The sequence below is a fragment of the Sebastes umbrosus genome, chromosome 22, assembly GCF_015220745.1.
Source record: "Sebastes umbrosus isolate fSebUmb1 chromosome 22, fSebUmb1.pri, whole genome shotgun sequence".
Classification (NCBI taxonomy): domain Eukaryota; kingdom Metazoa; phylum Chordata; class Actinopteri; order Perciformes; family Sebastidae; genus Sebastes; species Sebastes umbrosus.
The window spans coordinates 9,344,929-9,367,594 of NC_051290.1; the positions used below are offsets into that span (position 1 = coordinate 9,344,929).

At 41.4% G+C, this 22,666-nt stretch overlaps 1 protein-coding gene across 14 annotated transcripts in view; it reads right to left on the bottom strand.

The window, feature by feature from the left end:
* Positions 1-22,666, bottom strand: part of camk2d1 (calcium/calmodulin-dependent protein kinase (CaM kinase) II delta 1) — a 76,617-nt gene that overhangs the window by 30,652 nt on the left and 23,299 nt on the right. For 8 of the 14 annotated variants that reach the window (XM_037757800.1, XM_037757796.1, XM_037757792.1 and 5 more), the window contains exons 3-5: positions 8,309-8,368; positions 5,640-5,694; positions 2,982-3,047 (exon numbers count right to left, since the gene is read on the bottom strand). In XM_037757800.1, the coding sequence (XP_037613728.1) occupies positions 2,982-3,047; positions 5,640-5,694; positions 8,309-8,368 (181 nt within the window). Of the gene's footprint in view, positions 1-493; positions 567-2,981; positions 3,048-5,639; positions 5,695-8,308; positions 8,369-22,666 lie in introns of all 14 variants that reach the window. The other 6 variants (XM_037757793.1, XM_037757791.1, XM_037757802.1 and 3 more) reach the window with 1 other exon arrangement.

Here is a 22,666-nt window from a genome sequence, read left to right on the forward strand (position 1 = left end):
TGTGGTACTAGGAAAACTTTAGTGTCATAATTTGGAACACTTAAACATCAATTTCTACAGGTATCTAAAGCCACAGATTCTTCCTCCTCCTCTTCCTCCTCCTCCTCCTCTCTCAGATTGACAGCCTCTCAGTGGCTGTGTCAGAGCATGGTTTTGGACAGATGCTACATGCACTTTGTGCCCTGGCATACAGGAGGGGCAGGCCATGATGAGATCTACCGCCCCCCCCTCGACACTACACGCCCTACCGCCTCCTCTCCAGTCAACCCTTCCCATGATGCCCTGCAGCAGGTGGGGTCTAAAACACACTCCTGTCAAGTGGCGGTGTGTGAGGGTGACTGGCGGAGGAGGGGGTGTGGTTTTTTGGAGGAGGCGGCACTCAAGTGAAAGGTTAATTGGTCGATTGATCAGGCAGCGGAGGAGCGAGGCAAGGTGCCGCAGGTGGGCAGGCCTTTTGTCTTTTTTAGCTGTGTTACTGTCATCACTTACTAACCTTAAGGTCCCTGTGCACTATGCCATTTACGTGGCAATGATTTACACTTTCTAGAATCTGCTGTATGCAGTGACTGTGGAGGGAGAGAGAGAACCAGGCCAGAAGCAAAGAGGAGAGGAAGAGGGAGAACAGGTAAACGTCAGGAAAACAAAGTAACAAGAACAGGATGACAGAACACACCAAACACATGAAATAACAACACCTGATTGACAAAGGGAACATTTTAAAGGAATAGTTCAACATTCGGGGAAATACGATTATTTGCTTTTCTTTCTTTTTTTCTTTTCAATAGCGAGAAGGTCGATATCAATCTCATGTCTCGGAGTCGGATGCAGTTAGCCTGGCTTAGCATTAAGACTAGAAGTAGGGGGCAACAGCCAATCTGTCGATTTAGGTGCTGCATCTCCAGCTATAACGCAGGTTGCTAAATACAGTCGTTAAACATAAGCTTTGGTATAGGTCTTTGTGCGGGCACAATCGTATCAAACCTGGCAACCTTGCAGCGACAAGATTTTGAGATTCTGTACACAGTCACTGCACCCAGCTGTTAGAAGTAGAAGAAATACGTCCTACACATAACTCGCCCTAAAACCATTTATGTAATCTGTACAAAAACACAAATGTAAACTGACATAATCAGTGATCTTTAGAGGTGTTAGTATATGTATTTTTGACAGAGCCAGGCTAGCTGTTTCCCCCTGCTTCCATGCTAAACTAACCACATCAGTGCTTATCACACAGACATGAGATTGATATTGATCTTCCCGTCGTTCTTGGAAAGAAAGCACATTGTCGAACTGTTTCTTTAAGCAATTTAAGTAGACAAATAGAGAAAAATACAAAGGACACATGCTGATGTTTTTTTTCATCTATAAAACTCTTTCAGATGTCTTCTTGTACAAATCAATAAAATCCACTACAAAACAGACTCCAGACCTTTTTACATCTAAAGCTGTCTTGATGACAAATCTCGCCGCCGCTCCTTCAAGTGAAAGTTCAACTTTAATCCAGCTAATTAAAAAGTTGAAAATCTTCAAAATTATATAAAACTAAATCTTAAATGAACCTTTAATGGAAATGCTCTGGGATAAAAGCTGCTTTACTGGTTCTTTTTTGAGTGGATTTTTTTAAAAGCTGTTCGTTCAGAAGGTGAAATTGGAAAAAGTAGATCCATAATTAAAGGGACAAAGGTAGAACAAGAAATGCAGAAAGAGCGATTTTGGCAATCAAAGGCATATCAAAGGCAGCACAACAGGAAACACGTATGCACTGCAGTGCCTAATGAGGATGGGTTGTATTTTTGTCCATCCATCCATTTACTTCCGCCGGGTTGCAGGGGGCGGCAGGCTTAGCAAGGTATTCCAGACATCCCGCTCCCCAGCAACGTTTCCAAGCTCTTCCTGGGGCACCCCGATGAGTTCCCACGCCAGACGAGATATATAATCTCTCCAGCGTGTTCAGGGTCTACCCCGGGGCCTCTTACCAGTTGGACGTGCCCGGAAAACCCCTAAAGGGAGGCGTCCAGGAGGCATCCTGATCAGATGCTCGTACCACCTCAGCTGGCCCCTTTCAACGTGAAGGAGCAGCGTCTCTACTTCGAGCTCCCTCCGGATGTCTGTGCTCCTCACCCTATATCTCTAAGGCTGAGCCCTGCCACCCTACGAAGGAAGCTCATTTCGGTCGCTTGTATCCGCGATCTCATTCTTTCGGTCACTACCCAAAGCTCATGACCATAGGTGAGGGTTGGAATGTAGATGGACCGGTAAACCGAGAGCTTTGCCTTCCGGCTCAGCTTCTTCTTCATCACAACGGTCCGGTAAAACACCCGCATATCTGCTGATGTCGCAATGAACTATTTTACCCATACTTGAACTCCCTCTCTTGGGGCAGTGACTCACTCCCCACCGGGAGGGTGCAATCCACCGTTTTCTGCCAGAGAACAATGGACTCAGACTTGGAGGTACTGACTCTCATCCTGACTGCTTCACACTCAGCCCCAGTGCATGCTGAACATCATAGTCTGATGGAGCCAAAAGAACCATATCATCTGCAAAGAGCAGAGACGCAATTCTGAAGTCCCCAAACCGGACACCCGGCCTCCTCTCGCCTGAGCCAAGCCCTGCTTTCGCTTTCTGAGTTGTGCAACAGTTTGCCAGAACTTCAGTAAGGCCAACCGAAAGTCCTTCTCCATAATCTCCCCGAACTCCTCCCATACCTTTTTTTTTTTTGCTTTAATGACCACCGCAGCTTCAGCCCTTATGCCCAACCGGTACCCATCTGCTGTTTCTAGAACCCCTGGGCCAACCAAGCCCGAAAATTTACATACACACTGGTAATATGCAATTTCATAATTTGCATGGATATAATTTTGTTCTATAGTGTGTATCTGCTTGAATATGCCTTTGATGCCAAAGTCGACTAAATGGGTTTCACATCACATTTATACAGTAAATTCAGAAATATCAATACAGCTGAGCAAAACACTGACCTGGCGTCGGCTTCGCTGTAGTACTCCCTGGCAACAATGTCCTCAAACAACTCACCGCCGGTAACTCTGGAGGAGAGAGAAATGAAGTGACAGACAAAAAACAGAATGAGAAAGAGAAAGTTGGAAAGAAAAATAACTGTATGTCTGGAAAAGAAGTGAAGTGTCAAATCACAGATGTTCATTTTTCTGCCTCTGGAGAGGGGGGGGGGGGGAATGGTTTGATAAAGTTGCACACTAGCAAATCTCATCCAGACCAACTGGGTCAAAAGAAGGATGTTGTGCTTTTGTGCCTGGATGGTGAAATCACTACAATAATATATTTCAGCAGATATGGTCATACGGTATGTGGACATTGTTTATTCAGCTGGACGAAGTTTCCATGTCTTTCCGTGAGGTTACGGCTTAAAGCCAGGGAGCTTTTCCTAGTAAGCAATGCCAATTGGAATATCTATATTAGAATGGAGGTGCAGTAATAATAGAGCACATTACACCTCAAAGAAGTTAATGCACATCATATGAAACTTGAAAACCTAAGGAATCCATCGGTACCAATCATGTCATACTAGCTTGTTGCAAAGGAGGCTAAATAACGCTCCAAACTTACCCTTGAACTCTGACCTTAAGAGTTTGCCATGTTATGATTTGAGCATATTTTTATGCTAAATGCAGTACCTGTGAGGGTTTCTGGACAATATTAGTCATTGTTTTGTGTTGTTAATTGATTTCCAATAATAAATATATACATACATTTGCATAAAGCAGCATATTTGCCCACTCCCATGTTGATAAGAGTATTAAATACTTCCAAAATGTGCGATTAATCGCGATTAAATATTTGAATCAATTGACAGCCCTAGTTTAAACACTTTTAAAAAGTGGGCCAGTGGGTCAATGTGCTCAAAACTTGGAGAATGACTTGAAGGATATTTAAAGGCAAAGCCTTTTCCCTTTCCAGGACCTGTGGAAAACATTACAACTCTGACGAGTCTTCAGTGATTTTCATATTAAAGTTCCATGTAACTTTTACTGTTAAGACAACAGGCCTTCATTCAGGAGCCATGTGACTCAAACATGGAGTGTATTATGACTTTCTCTCATCCAGCATGTTCAAAATCTGTTACAATTCTTTCACTTTCTCAATAAATAAAGTTAAAAATCAGGGTTTTAAAGCTGTAAACCCATGGAGATATAATATATTCATGGTCAATTTGCATTACCACGCGGCAGTGTTGTTATCCCTCGTGGCAGGTTTCCTCTTTAGGAAAAACAGAGGAAGGATTTCTATCTGTGTGTTGGTCTTTAGCCAAGGGAAGAACACCCACTCTTTTTTTTATTACCCTTAATCAAATTAAACACAGCGTTTAATATACATTTGATGCAAATTCCTTTCCGACTGCCAGGTTAGACTGCAAACAACAGCTGACAATACACAGGAGAGAGGAGGAATGGAGGAGATGGTAAGTTATGGAGGGTGAATGGGAGGAGGGAGAGATGTGAAGGAAAGAATGAAGTGACATAGAAAGCATAGGGTGTTAGAGTTACAATGAGGAAACCATAGTGATTGCTTCATTAACAAATTGGTTGATGAATTAAATAAAAAGCACATTTACACGCAGATAGGCATGCATAAAAACAGATAAGGACCTGAGGACAAAATAAAATACCAGTAGTCTATTTCATATTTAAGTTTTATCCAGTGTAATGTTTCATGCCGGAGGAAATGAGGCCAATAGCTCACATTTTCTGCTTCCTAATAACGCATTAATAATAAATCAACAGATTAATCGATTATCAAAATAGTCGTTAGTTGCTGCCCTGGTCATGTTGACTAACTAGCTTTTGGGCGACGTATATTTCACATTAATTTCAAATAACGAAGGCGCTAAAACGAAGCGTTTGCAGACAGAGGATCAGTAGAGGTACATTCAGACAGACAGGATGAGAAAAATAATGTGAATAATGTTTTTTGAACATTAAAGCACGTAAACATGTTCTGGTAGAAACTCAAAACAACAAGCATGAATCTGAAAATGAGTAAAATGTGTCCCCTTTAAAGTCCACTGAGAATGATCACATTCCTGTAGAAGCCATCTGGCCAAAATTAACTATGATCTAAAAAAACCTGGAATTCATTTCCGTTGGACTTTAATGTCTTTTTATTTGTTGTTTAAAGCTCTTTGAATAGCGCACATTTTGACATGTCACAGTAGGAAAAGCATGTTATTTGAAGCTGAAGTATACTGTATGATCATATGTTATGCAAGCTTGTATTGTCTCAGTCTATGTGTGTGTGTGCACATGATACAATACTGTCAGATTATCATGTGCTCAAGTGTCTCTTGCGATGTGTCTGTGTGCAGCGTGTGAACATGGTGAGGATGTGTGATGACTGAGCACACAGCGCTGCTCAAACAGATGGAGCAAAGAGGAGGCGAACGAACGCAGGAGGCGAACGAACGCAGGAGGCGAACGCGCCACGTCTAAATCTCCCGTGGTGCCTCAGTGACGGGACATCTGATTGGCAGCTGTCAGGTTCTACCTCTCCTGAGTGAGATGCGAATGTGTGTTCGGCACGCGTTTAACCATGTGGAGTGTCCCGTTAAGCGTCTAAAAATGTGCATAAATGTGATATGCAAAATAAAAAAGTCCTGCACTTACAAGTCAAAGACCAGATAGTGGAATCCTTCCTCTGATATGCTGTCATGGAGTCGCACTGTGAGGGAGAGAAGAGACAGTTATTCAATTATGTTAACTACTACTCCACTGCACCGGGCGACCTGCCACGTTAGCAGCAGTAGGTAACCATGTGAATGATGAACACAGTGAACTGTTGTCTCAGTGTGAAGTGTGATGAAGAGCTTTAGACGTCATGTAATTTTCTCTGGATTAAAGTGCCTGTTGACGTTTCAGACACATTTTTGGTGGTCCATGTTTTTCATGTGCAGTCGTAAAAATATTCAAACAGTTCAAACGAACTATAGCGCATGGTCTAAAGTGCATGGCGCAAATGCATTTAGGGCGAGTCCAACTCCACATTTGCTAGTTAAACGGCACATATTATGGGCGTAATGTGCAAATAGGTACCAATTAAACCAATAAAAGTGCCATCTTCCATTCCCTTTAAAAAGCTAGGGGCATTATAATTTAAAATGAGCAGTTTGCTTCAGTGGAAATGATGTTTTTGAAAGGCTAAACGCCAATAAAAATGGATTGAAGCAGAATATTTCATTAGATAAAAACATTATGTCAATTTTGGAAATGATTACATCTATCTTTTTTCAATTAAATTTTGACTTTACAGCGCTCTGGAGTTATTGGAAATATATGGACACACAAGTCTGAAACAATCTTACTGGAATCTAATTCTACAAATAGTATAATACTAATAGTGTAGCCCAGAGGTCCTCAACCTGGGCGCCGAGCCAAAGATCACAGGATTTGTCTGCATTTCTGTGTTGGAGGATTTTCTGAATGGATAAAAGTAATCCACCTCATGAAATTCCTCCGCACTCCAGCCTGTTCCTGCATTATTACAGTATATTGTCACAACTTACAAAAATGTGAACGACAACTCGGGAATACCAACCGACTTATTGATTATGTCTCTACTTATTCCACCATTTTCTTTTGGCCCAGAGGTGTCCGTGTTTTGATTTTTGTTCTTGCAACATTATCACAGAGAAAAGCTTTAAAATACACGTTTTATTTTAAATGGTAACGGTAAACTGACTTGCATTTATATAGCACTTTTCTAGTCTTCCGACCATTCAAAGTGCTTTACGCTACATATCAGCAGTCACACATTCATACACTGATGGCAGAGGCTGCCATGCAAGGTGGCAACTTTGCCTATCAGGATCTAATCTAAATACTCGTTCACACACCGATGGCTATGCCTTCGGGAGCAATTTGGGGTTAAGTGTCTTGCTCAAGGACACATCGACACGTGACTGGAGCAGCCGGAGATCCAACCACCGTCATAGACAAATGCAGTTCCTCCAACCAAACCAAGGTGTTTCAATGGATATTGTCAGTGCAACAACACAAACGCTCATCAATAAAAGCACTGGTGTCTATTTCTGTTGACCCTTACAACATACTGATTTGCCAATATGCATGACCAATACTGGTCTTTGATCAAAACTCAGGTATCAGTTATGTCTTTCAATATGTCTGTTTTAAATATGAAATCTTGATTAGATTGAGGTCAGTCTGATATTTTCAATATCTATACAAATGTCAGTATTTCTGAGTTTTTGTCGGCTCTAGTCTGCCTGTGACGGAGGTTGTTTGGCTGATATAGCATATTGAAACTGGATTTGATAAGGGACTCGAAAGGATTTAGATTTGGTGCCTGGATTTGATACTGGTTAAATCTTTAGTAAAATGTTATTGAAACACGATCGTAGACCAGTCAGGTTAGTAAACATGATCAATTTCCATTTAAAGCCACCATAATGCAGCTTTAACAGGCACAATGGAAAGCTCGGCTACGATCGATTTTGGCTCTAGGCTTCAATAACACACAGTGACTGATTTGTGTTTGGCCTCTTATCACGTCAGCATCTACAGACTCCGTTGGTAATTCAACCAAGAGCGAGAGACTGATTGCACTGTGAATGTGTGAGAATGTGAAGTAGTGTGCTTCTGGGAGAAAGCTCATTCCAGTTTCAGTTCTCAAGAAAGGTTTGAGACAAACAGGCCAGACGCATGAGATGATGGCTGAAAAGATCCCCCTTAGCTTGTCTCCTGATTGACATCTGAGAGCTCTATCACCATGACGACCTTTAAAGGAATGAGGGGCTATCCCAGAGTGTGAATGGAATAGTAATGACTATCTGACGGGGAGACAGGTCCGTCTCATGCTCGTGTCTGAGCCGGCGAGTAATGAGGATCTCCAGTGACAGATTTTACATCTCTACAACTACTAAAATGATCATGGCAACAATATTGAATTTCATCTTTCGTCGCCAGGTAAACAGTAGAATTATGGGGTTCACATTATCAAAGTATTTAACTGGCCAAGGCAGCATTACGCCATATTTTTCATATATTTCTTGATGATCGAAGGGCCGTTGTGTACAAGAAGAAATGGACTGAGGAAGATACACTTCCTTGCAGATATAGTATGTTGTCAAAAGCACTCAGGAAGAATATGTGACTCCAGCGTATGAGCATAAATATTTAATGGATGTTCTATACATCTATGAAAAACCATCTCCAGGGCTAACCTTTGTATGTTTTGGAACAAATGGATACAAACATAACTCTGCTCATGACATCAGGACATGAAGAGATACAGTCAATATAACAGGAGAACTAGTTACCGATGTTGGCGTGCTTGAGCAGGCGGCAGATCCTGGCCTCTCGCTCCAACTTCTGGTGATCTGCGGAGACAAAAAAGACATCTGTCACATCTGAGCCCTCCTTTAAGATTCTCCAATCCTCTCTACAGAGATTCCTCATATTAAACACACTCCACCGTGTCCCTGGGAACAAGTGCGCGGTAAAACTAACAGTCATAATTCATTACTGCGGTACTGTAGCCAAGAGATGAATTTGAGGACAACCCTGGCACATCTTGAGTATTACTGCTAATACAAGTATGTGTAAGCTGGTCAAACCTGTAATGGCGAGGTTGCAATATAAGCCAATTCCCCTGTTCTCTTTAAGCTTTTAACATATCTACAATGCAGCGTATATTCAATTAAACAAAGACAAAGTTCTCACAAAGAAAAAACAGCAACTCAAAGCTCATCATTATGAATTTAGTAGTTCTAAACATTAACACCGTAACTCCAAAACATGGCTGGTAAAAGGAACTGATCTTTGCCAATTCTCCATCGAGGCAAAAGCGATTTAACATGTGGAAGAACTAAATCAACAAGGAGAACAACATGTCCCTATGCATGCTTGAGACTAAATCTAATCCAATGCTTTTCACTGGCACTTTGATATTAAAACTTTTCACTTTTCCCACATTTGATAAAACCCTTAAAAGCATCAAGGTTACAGTGGCATCTCTCAGTTAAAAGGTTGATGAAAGTATTGACAAATGAATGCAGCAGACAGGTCGGTTTATCAAAAATCACTTAGACACCATATGGCAATAATAACACCGAAGAAATGAAGCGATGGGAGTACAAAACTGTGAGCAGCTCAGACATTAAAAGAGGCGTCACTGGGGTCATCCCCAATTCAGCTGATTTGCTATTCAAACAAAGAGGCTTTGAGGATGCTGCATTTATGGAGACTACGTTACCCAAAAGACTGCTGAATATTTAATAAACTGCTCATGTTAAAAGTATTGTACTATTCACCATTGTGGGTCATAAGTGGGCTTGACATGTTCATATTAAAGAAGCTTTTCTATGTAGATTGAGGGTGTAAGGTGGCGCTCAAGTGTGCACTGCAATAGGGCGGGCGATACTGTGATGTTTTATTAATCTTTTATGTGAATGTTCCTTCAGTGTTGACGGTGAATGTCGTCAACTGAAGCAATAAATTCCTCAGTGTATGCTATGTTGACCCAGAAAGCTTTTTTTTTTTTTTTTATCAGTTTGTTTATTGAGAAAGTTTAAAAAATGTTGTAACTATGACGGAACAATTTGAAGACCGTCCGTCATTTTGATGGTGATTCAGTCTCCAGTGTGGCAGCAGAGCGTGGGTTCAGCCTTCAGGACAAAATGATAACGGCCGTGAGAAGTTGTCTGTCCGAGGAAAAGACTACGGGAAAACAAATCTTTTTATCTGCTTGTTTGTGAGACCGCACGGTCGGTGTCGTGTCTCTGTTCATCTTTTCTCTCCATGCCCTTAAATGCATAATCTATGAGCTTGTTCTGTATATCAATTATTTAAAAGAACAAAAACACACACATGCAGTGACACACAGCGAGCGCCGCCGCCGCCGTGTTTCCAACAGAGTACAATATGCCACATGCAGAACAGATAGCGGACTGTGAATGACTATGACTATGAGTACGAGTAAGAGTATGACTATGAATTGTTGAAGGAGAAAGTCTAACGCAACCACTGCTGAAAAGATTGCCATGAAATATTTTTGAGATTTCATGGTCCCCAGAGGATGAACTTTAATGATTTTCATGATGCACTGACTTTTCCTCTTGCACCACCATGAGGTTGAACATTATCTCAACAATGATCTCAACATGATATTCCCTAGAAATATTCATGTCCCTGCCATCAGGACAAATTGTAACTAGAATTGCACTCGGAGCGCAGACCTCCGCCTACGCGTGACTCTAAAAACAGATCACAGCTCACAGCTGGCGGTACCATGAGGTCGTCGGCTTATTATTAACACGGTGTGTTTCCGTGTAACGTATCGGCGGATGCCTCTCTCATTCAGCAGCTTTGTTATGTCTGTATAACGTTACACTACGTTGTCTCTCATCCCGTCATCTACAGCTTTGTTCTTTCTCACCGCGGACAGCCAGTAGGTCCCGCACACACATCCACACACGTATCCCTCTACTCTCAGAAGGAGGAAGAAGGCAGGGTCACGCATCATCAACGCATCATCAGTTACACTGCGTGTTGTTGTGTTATACCCTGTGGTTTTAATGCTTAGGCTGATCGGAATCCTTAAACATATTCCTGAATCCGGATCGTGATCCGGATCATCACCAAAATCTGATGGATTGTTTATTGTACCACACCCTACCCCTCCAAAAAATGTCATTCAAAACCATCGGCGACTTTTGGAGTAACCCTGCTAACGGACAAACAAACCAACAAACCAACGCGGGTGAAAACATAACCTCCTTCCTAGGCCTTCAAGCCTTGGCGGAGGTAATGATCCCTTAACTTTTCATCTAGTGCCATCATCAAGTAAATTTTTCCAAATTATTTTCAAATCCAATCCCACTAGAGTTCTGCAAGTATTTGGTATTAAACCAGACTCTTTTGTTTTTTTGAGGGGGGGGTTTTGTGCTAAATTGCTAGCCTGTGGTAAGGATGGTAAACATGAACTATAGAGCGGTGGATTAGTACAGCCGAAGGGAACTACAAGCATGACTGCATACTTTAAGTGTTGTCATATTAAACATGACATATTATGAATGATATGATTAAGCACACCCCTACACCACTGTCAACTGTTTTATTGCTACTGGAATGGTCCTCAAAGTGCACTGCATTAATCAAAACATCAGGTGTGGTAACTAAAGGAATTAGTTTTAGTGTCAATAACTCAAACTCCATTCAATTTCTTATAGGACTCTACTTGGTAATTAAATAAAATTAGCAAATAAATTTAGTTTAATACATCAGCAGCTGTTGTGTTCTGTCCAATAATCCCACCAGAATAGCAGCTGCCACAGACACAGGGCTGGTGGTTGAAATTTAAATTGTATTTGTGGTTTATATCCTGTTTGCTTGTATTTTGTTTGCTGAATGGTGCTCATTGTATGTTTCTGTTTGTTTTGCATTTGCTTCTACTTGTTTGCTTTCTATGTTCTGTTATGTTAACTTTAACAAAGTGCTTTCAAAGACCGGAGAGTTCATTGAGGTCTGTAGTGCTGCAGTGCATCAACCAGGGGGAGCTGTGCAGATGACGGCTGCAGACAGACTGAAAGAGAGAAGAGAAGGGAGGGAAGGAAGAGGGGAGGAAGACGGAGTGTGTTTATGTGTACATGTGGAACTGGAGGGACCGGGTGGGGCGGCAGACACACATCACTTCACTGGTTTTATTTCCTCTAGGTTTGAAACTGTTCAAATGGGTGTAGCTCCTGTTGTCTATGCAAAGTTGTCCACAGTCAAATATAATGTAGGCTATTTCTAAACTACAATGATATTATCCTTGTCTGTAAACTGTGAATGGAATTAAATGCTATATAAATGTTTGGTTCTCCAATTAGCAATGAGTGTAATCTCAAACTAGCACCAATGGGACTTCCGCTCACTTGTAATCTCATTTATAGTTCCAACCAGATGTGATCACACCGTTTCCAATAGCACCTCGGTTTACAAGTCTCTAATCCTATACTCCGACCAATGGGATGTGCTTTTTTACAGGAGCTGTAATCCTCCTGGTCACTGGGTGAACATTGACTCCGCTCTCTTTCTCCACAGCTTCCTCTCCTTCCGTCGCATGGCACGCTGCTAATCTGTGACATAACAGGATTTACAGCATGAGTGGTGCTCACTCACCATCTCCATCCTCACTGCAAACCACAGATCACTGGTCTTTTCCTGCCCTGCTCCTTTCATTTCCTTCTTTTGCTTCACTGTCTATCACCGTCAGGCTGCTGTATATTATGTTCATGGAAGATTCAGAGCTACTTGACAGAGAATGAAATGTGTCCTCTACTATTATAAGCAGAGTTACATCTATGATATGTATATAAATATGAGTTGAGAGTGAACAGATTTACACAGAGCTGGCTGTCAAAACTCAATACCTTAAGTTTATTAATAATTATATATGCAATAAAAAGTTAATCTCTTTTCTATACAGGGGAATTAAATATAAATACGATTGAGCCTCGATGAGTTTCATTCCAGCAGCGTGAACATAACAAGCTTCATTTTTATTTATGAAGCCAATCCAGGCATCACTCCAATCAACGGTGCCACAGGAGCAAAATGTTTTTTTCACAATTTGCTTCCACAGTGGGTGACTGGGTGTTGAAGCAAATATGATGAGATGCGAGCAGCATAAATGTTAGGGCTAGGTGATACACTTCTCTCCTGATTCGATGCTATCACGATACTTGGGTGCTGATTCGATATGCATTGCCATTTATTGTGATTTTTATGAACTTTTTTAACACTAAAAAGTTGAATCATACACTTCTAGGGACTTTTACTTTGGAAAATATCTAAATTAAAACAGCAAAAATGTTTAATATTCAGGATGTATGTAGTCAGAGATGTTCTGAAATCACATATGTCAGTCATTGTCAGGAATAATTTTTTCAATTTTTTTCCAGCAACCCAAAAGTCAAAGAATAAAGACATTTCTCTCACAAATTAGTGATATTTTATACTTCTGGTGAATATAATCCAATCAATCTTATTTCCATATATGTGTTTTGTATGTACAGTTCCCTCTGTTAACACCTTATCTTGAAAACCGGACGTAGTCACATGTGTATACTTCCTCTAACTTCGCCAAGTGCGTCTCTAGCTCTCCCGTCAGCTCCGTTCTCTTTATACAGCCATGGTCAGCTCCATCGGGGCCGTTTGAATGCATTTAACATAAATGTCAGTATATGGGAGTTTTAGCGTCAGCCCATTTGACCACGGAGATGAGCGTGACGGCCGGCTTGACCGCACGTTATCGCAATACGATACGAACTGCTGTGGAATTTCTGATACACAAGTTAACTCAATAGGAAGGAAGAGGCCCTGGAGCTGTTGATGTCTTACAAAGAAGGTTTATGGAAGCTTGATCAAGGAGCAATTGCAGGTCTCCACCATTGAGGTGCTCTCTGCATGAAGGCCTCACAACTCTGCCCTTCCCCCCTGGTGCTCAGTGTTTTACCCTTATCATGTTTTGACTTGCTCGGTTCCTCTGGCATCTCTGACCTTGGTTGCCCCGGCGACTGGCTCTATGGTTCCCACTACAGACACAGCTGTACAGATAACGGCGGCTCCCATAGACAGGACTCCAACCCAATCATGTCAACAGAGGGACACTCTGAGAAACACTCTGCCGTCCCGACCAAGGAGAGAGGAATTAATAGAAAATTCCATCACACGAACGTTTCCTGTCCATGACGGAGTTACCATGCAGCTTTAGTCATGATGTCTAGCTCTGCTTTTCCTGCCAAAACAAATGACGTCACATTACTCAGACTACAACAATAAAAGCGGTAACTTCCTTCTACGTCCGCATAGACTCAAATGAAGCAAATATTGATTCTGGCATTAAAAAAAACTATTTCAAAATCGTAAAAAAGGAAATTATGATACATAGGTGAATGGCTTTTTTTTCCCACCCCTAATAAATGTGCTTAATATTCAGGGCTCACGCATTTGGTACATGTTTTTCCATTGATGGTGTTCAGTATAAATGCTTTTTGAGTCCAAAAATAATTAAGTTTTGTTTAGAATTATAGTACTATAAGTCAAGTCAGTTTTATTTATATAGCCAAAAAACTAAAATCACAAATTTGCCTCAAGAGGTTTTACAATCTGTACAGTACACGACACCCTCGGTCACAAGACCCTCGATTTGGATAAGGAAAAACTTAACCAAAAAAAAAAAAAAGTCAAGTAGCAAGTTGACTAAAAATAGGTTCTAGACCGAAACTTGGATTTGTTTCAGTTTCTTAGTACTTAAATAACTCAGACTTCTCCATCTGTAGTTCCTCTAGTACTGCAAACTGACTAAAGCTTTAACAGCTATGTATTATATGCAATGGCACTCAGATTTTAGGAATTGATAAGTCAAAACCTGCTGCCTTCAGTGGTCACATGTTTAAGGTTGTAGACAGTCATGGAGCTTGATGCACCTTTCAACCCCCTGATGTTTCTCAGTCGTAAACACAAGTCCTTGGTGTGATTCACACTAGAGCTGGCCCATTTATAAAACCCAGATGAGCTCCAGAACGTCGCCATCAGGACGACGAAAACGAGGACAGCGGCTATTTCCAATGCAGCCAACTGATCAAACGAGCTTCCTTCGCGGTACTGTAAGGCAGCACATCTGGGTCCATATCCAACTCCTGCAGGTTCAGTTACTCAACAAATAATCCCCCAATGTGCCCACACATACATTACTCATCTCAGAGTAGACACATTATCGGGCTATCCTAACATTACCTCATTTAGAGGAAGAGTAAAGAAGCCTTCTTTCAAGCTGCTGACCTTTGAGCGCTAAGTAGAAAAGATCCGTCATTCCTCACCATTTTCACCTGATGTTATTAAAGTAATAGGTGAGTAATGGAGTTTGGTGCCAGGAGACCGAGAGAGTGACTGTGATACAAAAAAAGAAAGAACAGAAAGCACCCCCTGGCGCACCACCACACTGCCTACACACACACACACACACACACACACACACACACATCCTAATGTTTTTTCTTTGCTTATTCCCCGTGGCAACATCTCTCTTCTCATGTCCTGGCTCTCACCTATAAATGCTCACTCCAGCAGACTGAGCCAGTATTTCTCAGGTGACGCCAGCAAGCACAGCATCGAGTCAAGAGGAATGAAGAAAACGCACGAAAAGTAAAGTGCTGTTGTTGACATTGTGGACCAGAACATCTCTAACAAGACATTTTCTGGCAAATATATTCCTCTTCGGTCCACCCACTGATTTGTCGGGGTACCCCCAAGGCGCCATACTTGGTCCTATACTCCGAGAAACAAACATGGCATCGGCCCCAATAATCCTTTAACAGTCCTGCTCTATTAGGATTCAATTTTGATTTCATGTTTTAACAGCCAAATCACAAAACTGGTTTAGTCAAGCTCAGAAACGCTGCAAGATTAGATCCATCCTCTCAACTCAGGAAACTCAAATCTAAAGGCGACAGTGCTTTTTACAAGCGTGGCCTCTAAACTCTGAAACAGTTGACCATATCATGTAATTCTGGAAAGTACTATACAAATAAAGATTATGATGCTGGAATTATAGTTTTGTATAGATAGCCTACATGTTAACAAGTTATCTGGGCTACACGGCACAGGGTTTAGGGGCAACCCAACCCGGTCTCACGGAAAGTACCACAAATACCACAGTACACGGACATTCTGCGTGTCACAAGCACACATTTTAGCGTTTTCGCGTGTCATTTGTACACTGCTTTTTTACGTAAACGTCTGCAGTTAGGTTCAGGGAAGAAAACCACGTAGTAAGGGGAAGGGGAAGACGTCATGGTTTGGCTTAAAATAAGTAAGTTTAAGTAAAACGCGTACGGAAACAACTACGGAAATCAAACGTCACTAACGTAACTTTCAAAACAAAACACTGGTAAACAAAAAAATAATGGTCTTTCTCGCTTTTTACACTACGTCACTAACTCCGTAGCATTTACACACGGATGTATTTACATTGCAGTCAGTACAGGATACACGGTGTACAAATGACACGCGGAAATCAAGAAAGGCGTACTTATTGCAGGCTAAACGCCTCGTGCATTAACGTGGCCTTTATGCGCCTTTTCGTGCACAACAGGCTGGGAAACATTAGGTTACAGAGGCTCACAGAGGAGCTGAGCAATGCATCATGCACATTGAACAAAAACTTTCTGTCCAGAGGTTTGGAGCAGGAAAGAAAAATATGTTTACATTTGAAGCAGCAAAAATGTCTCTGTTCATCACCTGTTCAGGTTCCATAACGTATACCCATGACGGGTATGTTCCGGACTTGGGAAGCGAGCAGGGAAAAGTAGGCTTTCTTGCATACAAATAAAGACTTGGGAAAATAATGAGGGTTCTTGGAAGTGGAGAACGCAAAGAAGGTATTTTGAAAAGCAGAGTTTTCTCTAAACTCCATCTATAACTGCTATCTTTGCATGACAAAACTAGATACGCTCCAGTCAGATACAGCCATCACAAAACTTTGTCCAGCACCGCTCCACTGATTCTCATTTCCTCTTGAGACTGGCAGGGAGCCCAAAACGCAACATCCTTAGACAAACCTGAGCACACCGGCTCATGAATACCATAATAACTTGTGGGATGTAAACAAGCTTTTTTCACCGACGGTGTGCCAATCCTCATTGTGCAGCCCCGCTGAGGGCTAGTGGGTCTCTTTTCACAGTTCTATTCTGATGCTTGAGCTGACAATGATCATTAGCAATCATAATCATCGCGGCTTTTATTCACTGGTGGAGCTGCGGTTGCTGCTGGAGAGAGAGACTCTGCGGCTGTGGGTGTAATTGGAGGCACTGTAATAAGAGGGCCCCTCTGTCCAAATGCAATTAGCTGTAGGATTCTTAGTGTGCATGCATCTTCATGTGTGTATATACACACTCAGAGGAGTCAAGCGGAGGTCAAAAAGAGAGAACACTTACCAGACGCTTCAACTGTATGTTCATAACACGGAGAAAGAGCTGTATCGTGTATTTAGCTGGAAGCACATTGAGTCATTGCTACGTTGATGCTCACTGAAGACTTTGAGTCAGCGATTAGCTTTGTCTAATGTCTAACTTGTTCATTGACCTCGTCCATTTCTTTTCATTAATCCTGGTGCCAGCTGTTCAGTATAGCATTAAGGAAACCCAAGCATATGCTGCTGGCATCTCTGGTCATGATATACGATATATTCATCATGAATCTGACTCAGTAACTGGAATATATCAGAAGAAGCCTTTGGGTGAAAATCATTTTCAAAAACTTCAAGGGGGACAGAAGGAAGGGGTTTGAACTCATTCTTCACTACTTTTTGCAATTTTCTGTGTGTACAAAAAAAAGTGAAATGCCAAGAATGCCTTTGAGTCTCAATGTCTAGACTACATGTTGAGACTATAACAAGGCACACAAAAGACTCGAGTTCTTGGGAGAAAGGTCGGAGAAGCATTGGGGATGCAAACAGGAGGATGCTGTGATGGGCTTTTCACCCCACGTTAAACTTTTGCCTTTAGATGTTCTCGCCGGGCATCTTCTCTAACGACGGAGGATGCATTCTTTTGGTAAAACACAAAACGCTCTTTGTGTTTTGCTTTTCAAAGGTCTTTTCCTGCTAGCAGATTTCATGCTATATATGTTAAAATGATGCGTGCCAGCTTCACCCGTCCACCCCTTAACTTTGCACCAAAGGAATATATGAAAGATTTTATTGAGATGTGCTGTAGTCACCTGTCTATCCGCCTCAACTACTGTCTAGGACTCTATCCACACAGAGCTCTCGTCTATCCCCAGTGTGTCGTCTGTCCTGCTTAGAATTCAGATCACATTCTGCTCCACGTCTCAGTCTGGGCTTCCCCCAGCCAAATCCAGCTGTACAGCAATAAACACTTACACACACTTCCTCAAGCATATATCAACTACTGTATGTCTATGGCTCAGTTTGTAGCACCAATCTCTCCGGCCCACTTTAAGCCACAGAGGATATTCCATCCAGAGCCTTGGACTGAGCCGCTGCATCAGCTCAGAGACCACACAAAGAAGTCCAACCCACACACTAAACTCTGACACAGCTTTATGGTAACACGGGGGTAAACAGGGACGGAGAAGTAATTCAATAAAACACAAAAACATTACTCAAAATAAAAAAAAAGACACATTCAAAAGCAGCAGGAAGCGTTCTCTGAATGGCAACCCTGTGCTGTAGGTTAGTGTGGGAGACATCATCTATTTAAGCCTCATCTTTCACATTCCCCTGCCATGTCTGCCTGTTAACACTGAATTTATATGAAAGTAAGTACAGTATTACTAATTTTGACAGTTATGACAATCCAGTTTGTGATTACAGAGCTGTCACGCAGAAAGGAGCCCCCGTCAGCGGACATAAAGCCCCGTTAGCAGAAACACCCTGTCAGACCAGTGTTAGACTACAGAACGCTAAGCTCCATGTTCCACATCCAAGCCACTTTCACTGTATGGCACCTCAGGCACACTTTCCATCCGACCCGTTCAAGCTGTGGAAGGAGGCGATATGACAAGTCAGCGTGTGGGGCAGGCAGGTGGTACTGCCAAGGGGAAACTGCTGTCAGCGTGCGGCCTGCTATCACCGCCAGCCAGACATCCAGACGCCGGCATGAGCAGTAAGTGTGACATCCATCATAATCCACATCTGACACATCCAGCCTTCTGACGTACGTTACACACTCCTCACATCCATCGCTCAGTTTGGATGAACTGAAGTGTATAGCAGATATGCTTCAGATGAAAAAGGCACTTAGGTTAAGTAATGACTGAGTGAATGATTAAGTGCAGAGACCGTCATTATTATTAGGATTTCTTAAAATTCATATAAGCCAATGGTTTTCTGTGTGCCTAGAAGCTTGCAGGTTTTAATAGCCAGATTTCAGTTACAACATTTGTGCTAATGGCTTAGACTGTTCATGTGATGAAGCTGATGTAGCGTAAACAGGAAGAGGACAGGACCAGCTGTTAGACCCAGAGAGAGAAGTTAACCTCTTCCACTCCTCGAGGGGCCGACTTTACTGTCTCTCAGAGGCTGTAGCAGGTTCAGTTTTAGAGCTAGAGTGAGAGATACTGGGATCATATGAAACCATATGGTAACCATGTCACGAAGAACACTAAATAACACTACGAAGTTACACTAAATCTTTGAGAGGTAAAACTTGCATGTCGATTTTCAAAGGGGTCCCTTGGGTATGACTGTAAAGCTGAGACTCTTGTGGATCCAATGAGCCAAACTGTTTTCATGTGTGATGATGTTAGTCCCCATAGCAACCATTACATTATGGTGAGACCATTTTTTTTAAACTTGACCTCACTGTATAAAATGACCTGTGGTGACCTCTAGGATAATCACAGGCTCATGAAACTTTACAGCCACAAACTAGAGACCTAGAGCATTCAGAGGATGGATGGCTTTCATATACTTCTATCATAATGTTCTAAGCCCTTATACACTTTCACAATTTATTTTAATTAATTAATCAATTATTTATTTTATTTCTGATTAATGACTAGAACAACTTGTCACATAATGCTGAGCTACATCTCAAATTAATCTTCAGGTTCCCAGCTTTCAGATGATGTGCACCACTTCTATGTGACATCTCTTGCTGACCTGCTATCTCCCACTAAAGACCCCATGTACCCCCCTAAAAAAGACTAAAATCGGTCTATGAAAAAGCCATAGAAAGAAAGTGTCCTCTAGGTATTAACATTGCATTTCATTTCAATGCAGAAAAAATGATCTTTATCTTGCTTGATGTGATGTAACACCGTTATCTGCTGTATCTCATCTAAGGTGTGCTATCGTAGACTTGTTTTTGCCAACGTAGATGTTGGAGCCAATCTACAGCAAGTGCAGTTGGTCACAGCTCAGAGAGGGAGGGAGGGATGGAGAGAGCTGAGAGAGCTCTTATGCACAAAATCAGTTGAATAAATTAGGAAACACTATTTTAAGGCGATGAGAGGATCAGTTTTCTCATATATCAGTCCATAAAAAATATTTTCCCCTTGCGGTGCGACCGGAACAAAAGAGGCTCAAAAACTCTTTCACAATGATAATCTGACCAACAGTCTCTTCACATATTTCCAATGTTCCTTCATGCCAACTGTGTGTGGATATATAGTTGAAAATCCAGGAAAAGCTTTATAGACAGCATGTGAGCAAATAGCTAGTTAAGCGACAGTGCCAACTTAACATCCTGTCATTCAATGCTTGTGTTCTGAGTTGATTTTACGCTCTGTAGTGTGGACCAGCAAAAACACTTTTAAGGCCTGATGCTGTTTTCTTTCTCAACAGCTTTTTCACAGTGTTCAGTGCAGATGTGCCACACTGCTGCCCACAGTATATTTAGAGGGTACTGCCTTTGACTGAGCCTCAGGCTGATTGAGATGAGGTGTCAAACTGTTTTAACAGCTCTTCAAAATGACTTTCACCTCCGGGTGGCTTACAGCTCATCTCTGGTCCTGCTCAGACCTGGCACTAACAGGGTGATCTGATCACAAGTTGGCAGCTCTGAGTACGTCAGTTCACACCCGGCATGAAAATACGTCTTAAAATGCGTCACAAGTGACTACTTGTGATTCAATCTCACTTCCCCGCTCTATATGCATGCAAACACGTACATCATTTCTCTTTGCAAAGACCAGAGGTAAAATATTTTTCGACAAACTATTTGAAGATTGACACTCCTTTTCCAATAATCACATCATTAAAATGAGCCGACATTGAAATTAGCAACTACGTCTAGTTGAAAAGCCAAACAACAGCACCGCTATGTGGCCGAACCTTCGTCACACAAATATGACATAATCTTTTAGATCGGAAAACATAGGATTCTGGCTGTAATTGTGTGCTTGGAAAATTTCACACAGTGTAAATAAGAAGAAGTGGTGGATGTTGAATTTCTTTCGGTCGGATCCGGCCGCGTCGGAAGTGCCAAGAATGAAGGACAAATACACCCAAATGGTTTAGCACGAAATGTGAGTCCTGTGATCTTTTTCAACCCAATTATTTTTGGCCTTTGTGACTTACCATTTGTATTTCCACATGTTTAATGTGGCCCTTAAAGTTGACGTCAAATTACTTTTTAACTTGGCATGAAGTATTAAATGGAAATGTGGAGATTTTTTTTTCTCTCTGATCAAACTAGAATATGAGAATCACCTTGATTTAGCTATGATAAGTTTTATGATCCTGGATTTAACATAATTGGGTTTTACTACCATATTAATGGAGCTAAAGCCATCTGGAGATGAGGGGATTAATAGCGGGATGTCATCTGTATAGCTATTGATGTTCAAATGGTAATTTACAAGCTGTAAAAAGACATGCACCAGTTAAGATAAAACAGAGAGTTTTGAAAATACCATAAGTTATTCTGGACAAGATCATCAGCTTTACGCCTTTACCACAAACCATAGGACTTTGGTTTATACTTACATCTATTTTTGGCCCCCTCATATGCTCATTATCAGGCTAATTCAAATAGGAGCCAGGGTTCAGGTGGGACAGATATGACGCTTAATTTTCGATAACATTTTTTCTACAACTTTTACCACTTTATAATAATTTTGTCTCAATAAAAATAGTCTAAAATTAGCAACATATTAACTTAAATTAGGATCAATGAATAAATTAACAAGTTTACACATTTGATTTGATGCTAGCTTTACGTATCTCACAGCTTTCAAAACTCAGAGCCTCAGAAACATTCTGGTTGTTAACAGAAAAGTGCTGAGGTTTGACGGCCAATGCAACCTTTACAGATAGTATGAATAATAATGCACACTGTATGATGCACAATCCAACATACAGATTCCTATTGGGCATCACGTCCCTGGAAAAGAGCAAGAGCCCTGGCTCTGAAATAAAACATATCTGAGGAGAATTCATCTCCTGACACCAAAGTTCAGAACTAAGCCTGACAATGAGTCAAGCAAGCAATGGCTTTATCAATGGTGAAGGTCTAACAAAAACAACAAGGCAAAAGAGAGCATGGCTCACATACCCATGCTCACTGCTTGACTCAAGTAGGGCCAAAGGTTTTGCCCTTTTGGAAAAATTTAAAAAATTTTGGGCACCATGGACTTCTACCCCTCAAAAGGCACAACTAGACCACACTGTCAACCATCACATCAAATTTGAAGTTCCTAAGTTAAATAGTTTCCGAGTTCAGCTTCGGAAACGAAAGTGTGACACGCGAACGGACAGAAGGATGGACGGAAGGATGGAAGGACGGACACGTAGAGCGCTATATACCCGACTACGTTGGCGCAGGGGTATAATTACTACACAAATATCACAACTAAACAAGGAACATTATGTTATTATCTTAAGTTATTAAGTATCATTGTCAATACTTTTAAAGTGAATAACTTCCCAGAATATATATCATGATTCCTGGGTTTTCTTGTCATAGATGATTTTAAATTTAAAACTGCAGGAAATAAATCATAACATGGGATTTATTCAAAATGTCTGGTTTTATTTGTTTAAAGCATTGACATTGAACTGGGAAAATACCAGGATCTCAATTCCCAGTATCAGAGAGCAATTCCCAGAGTAGTGTACATCATGTTAATTCTATTGTTCGTGACTGAGGGGAAAAAAGTCTACTGAC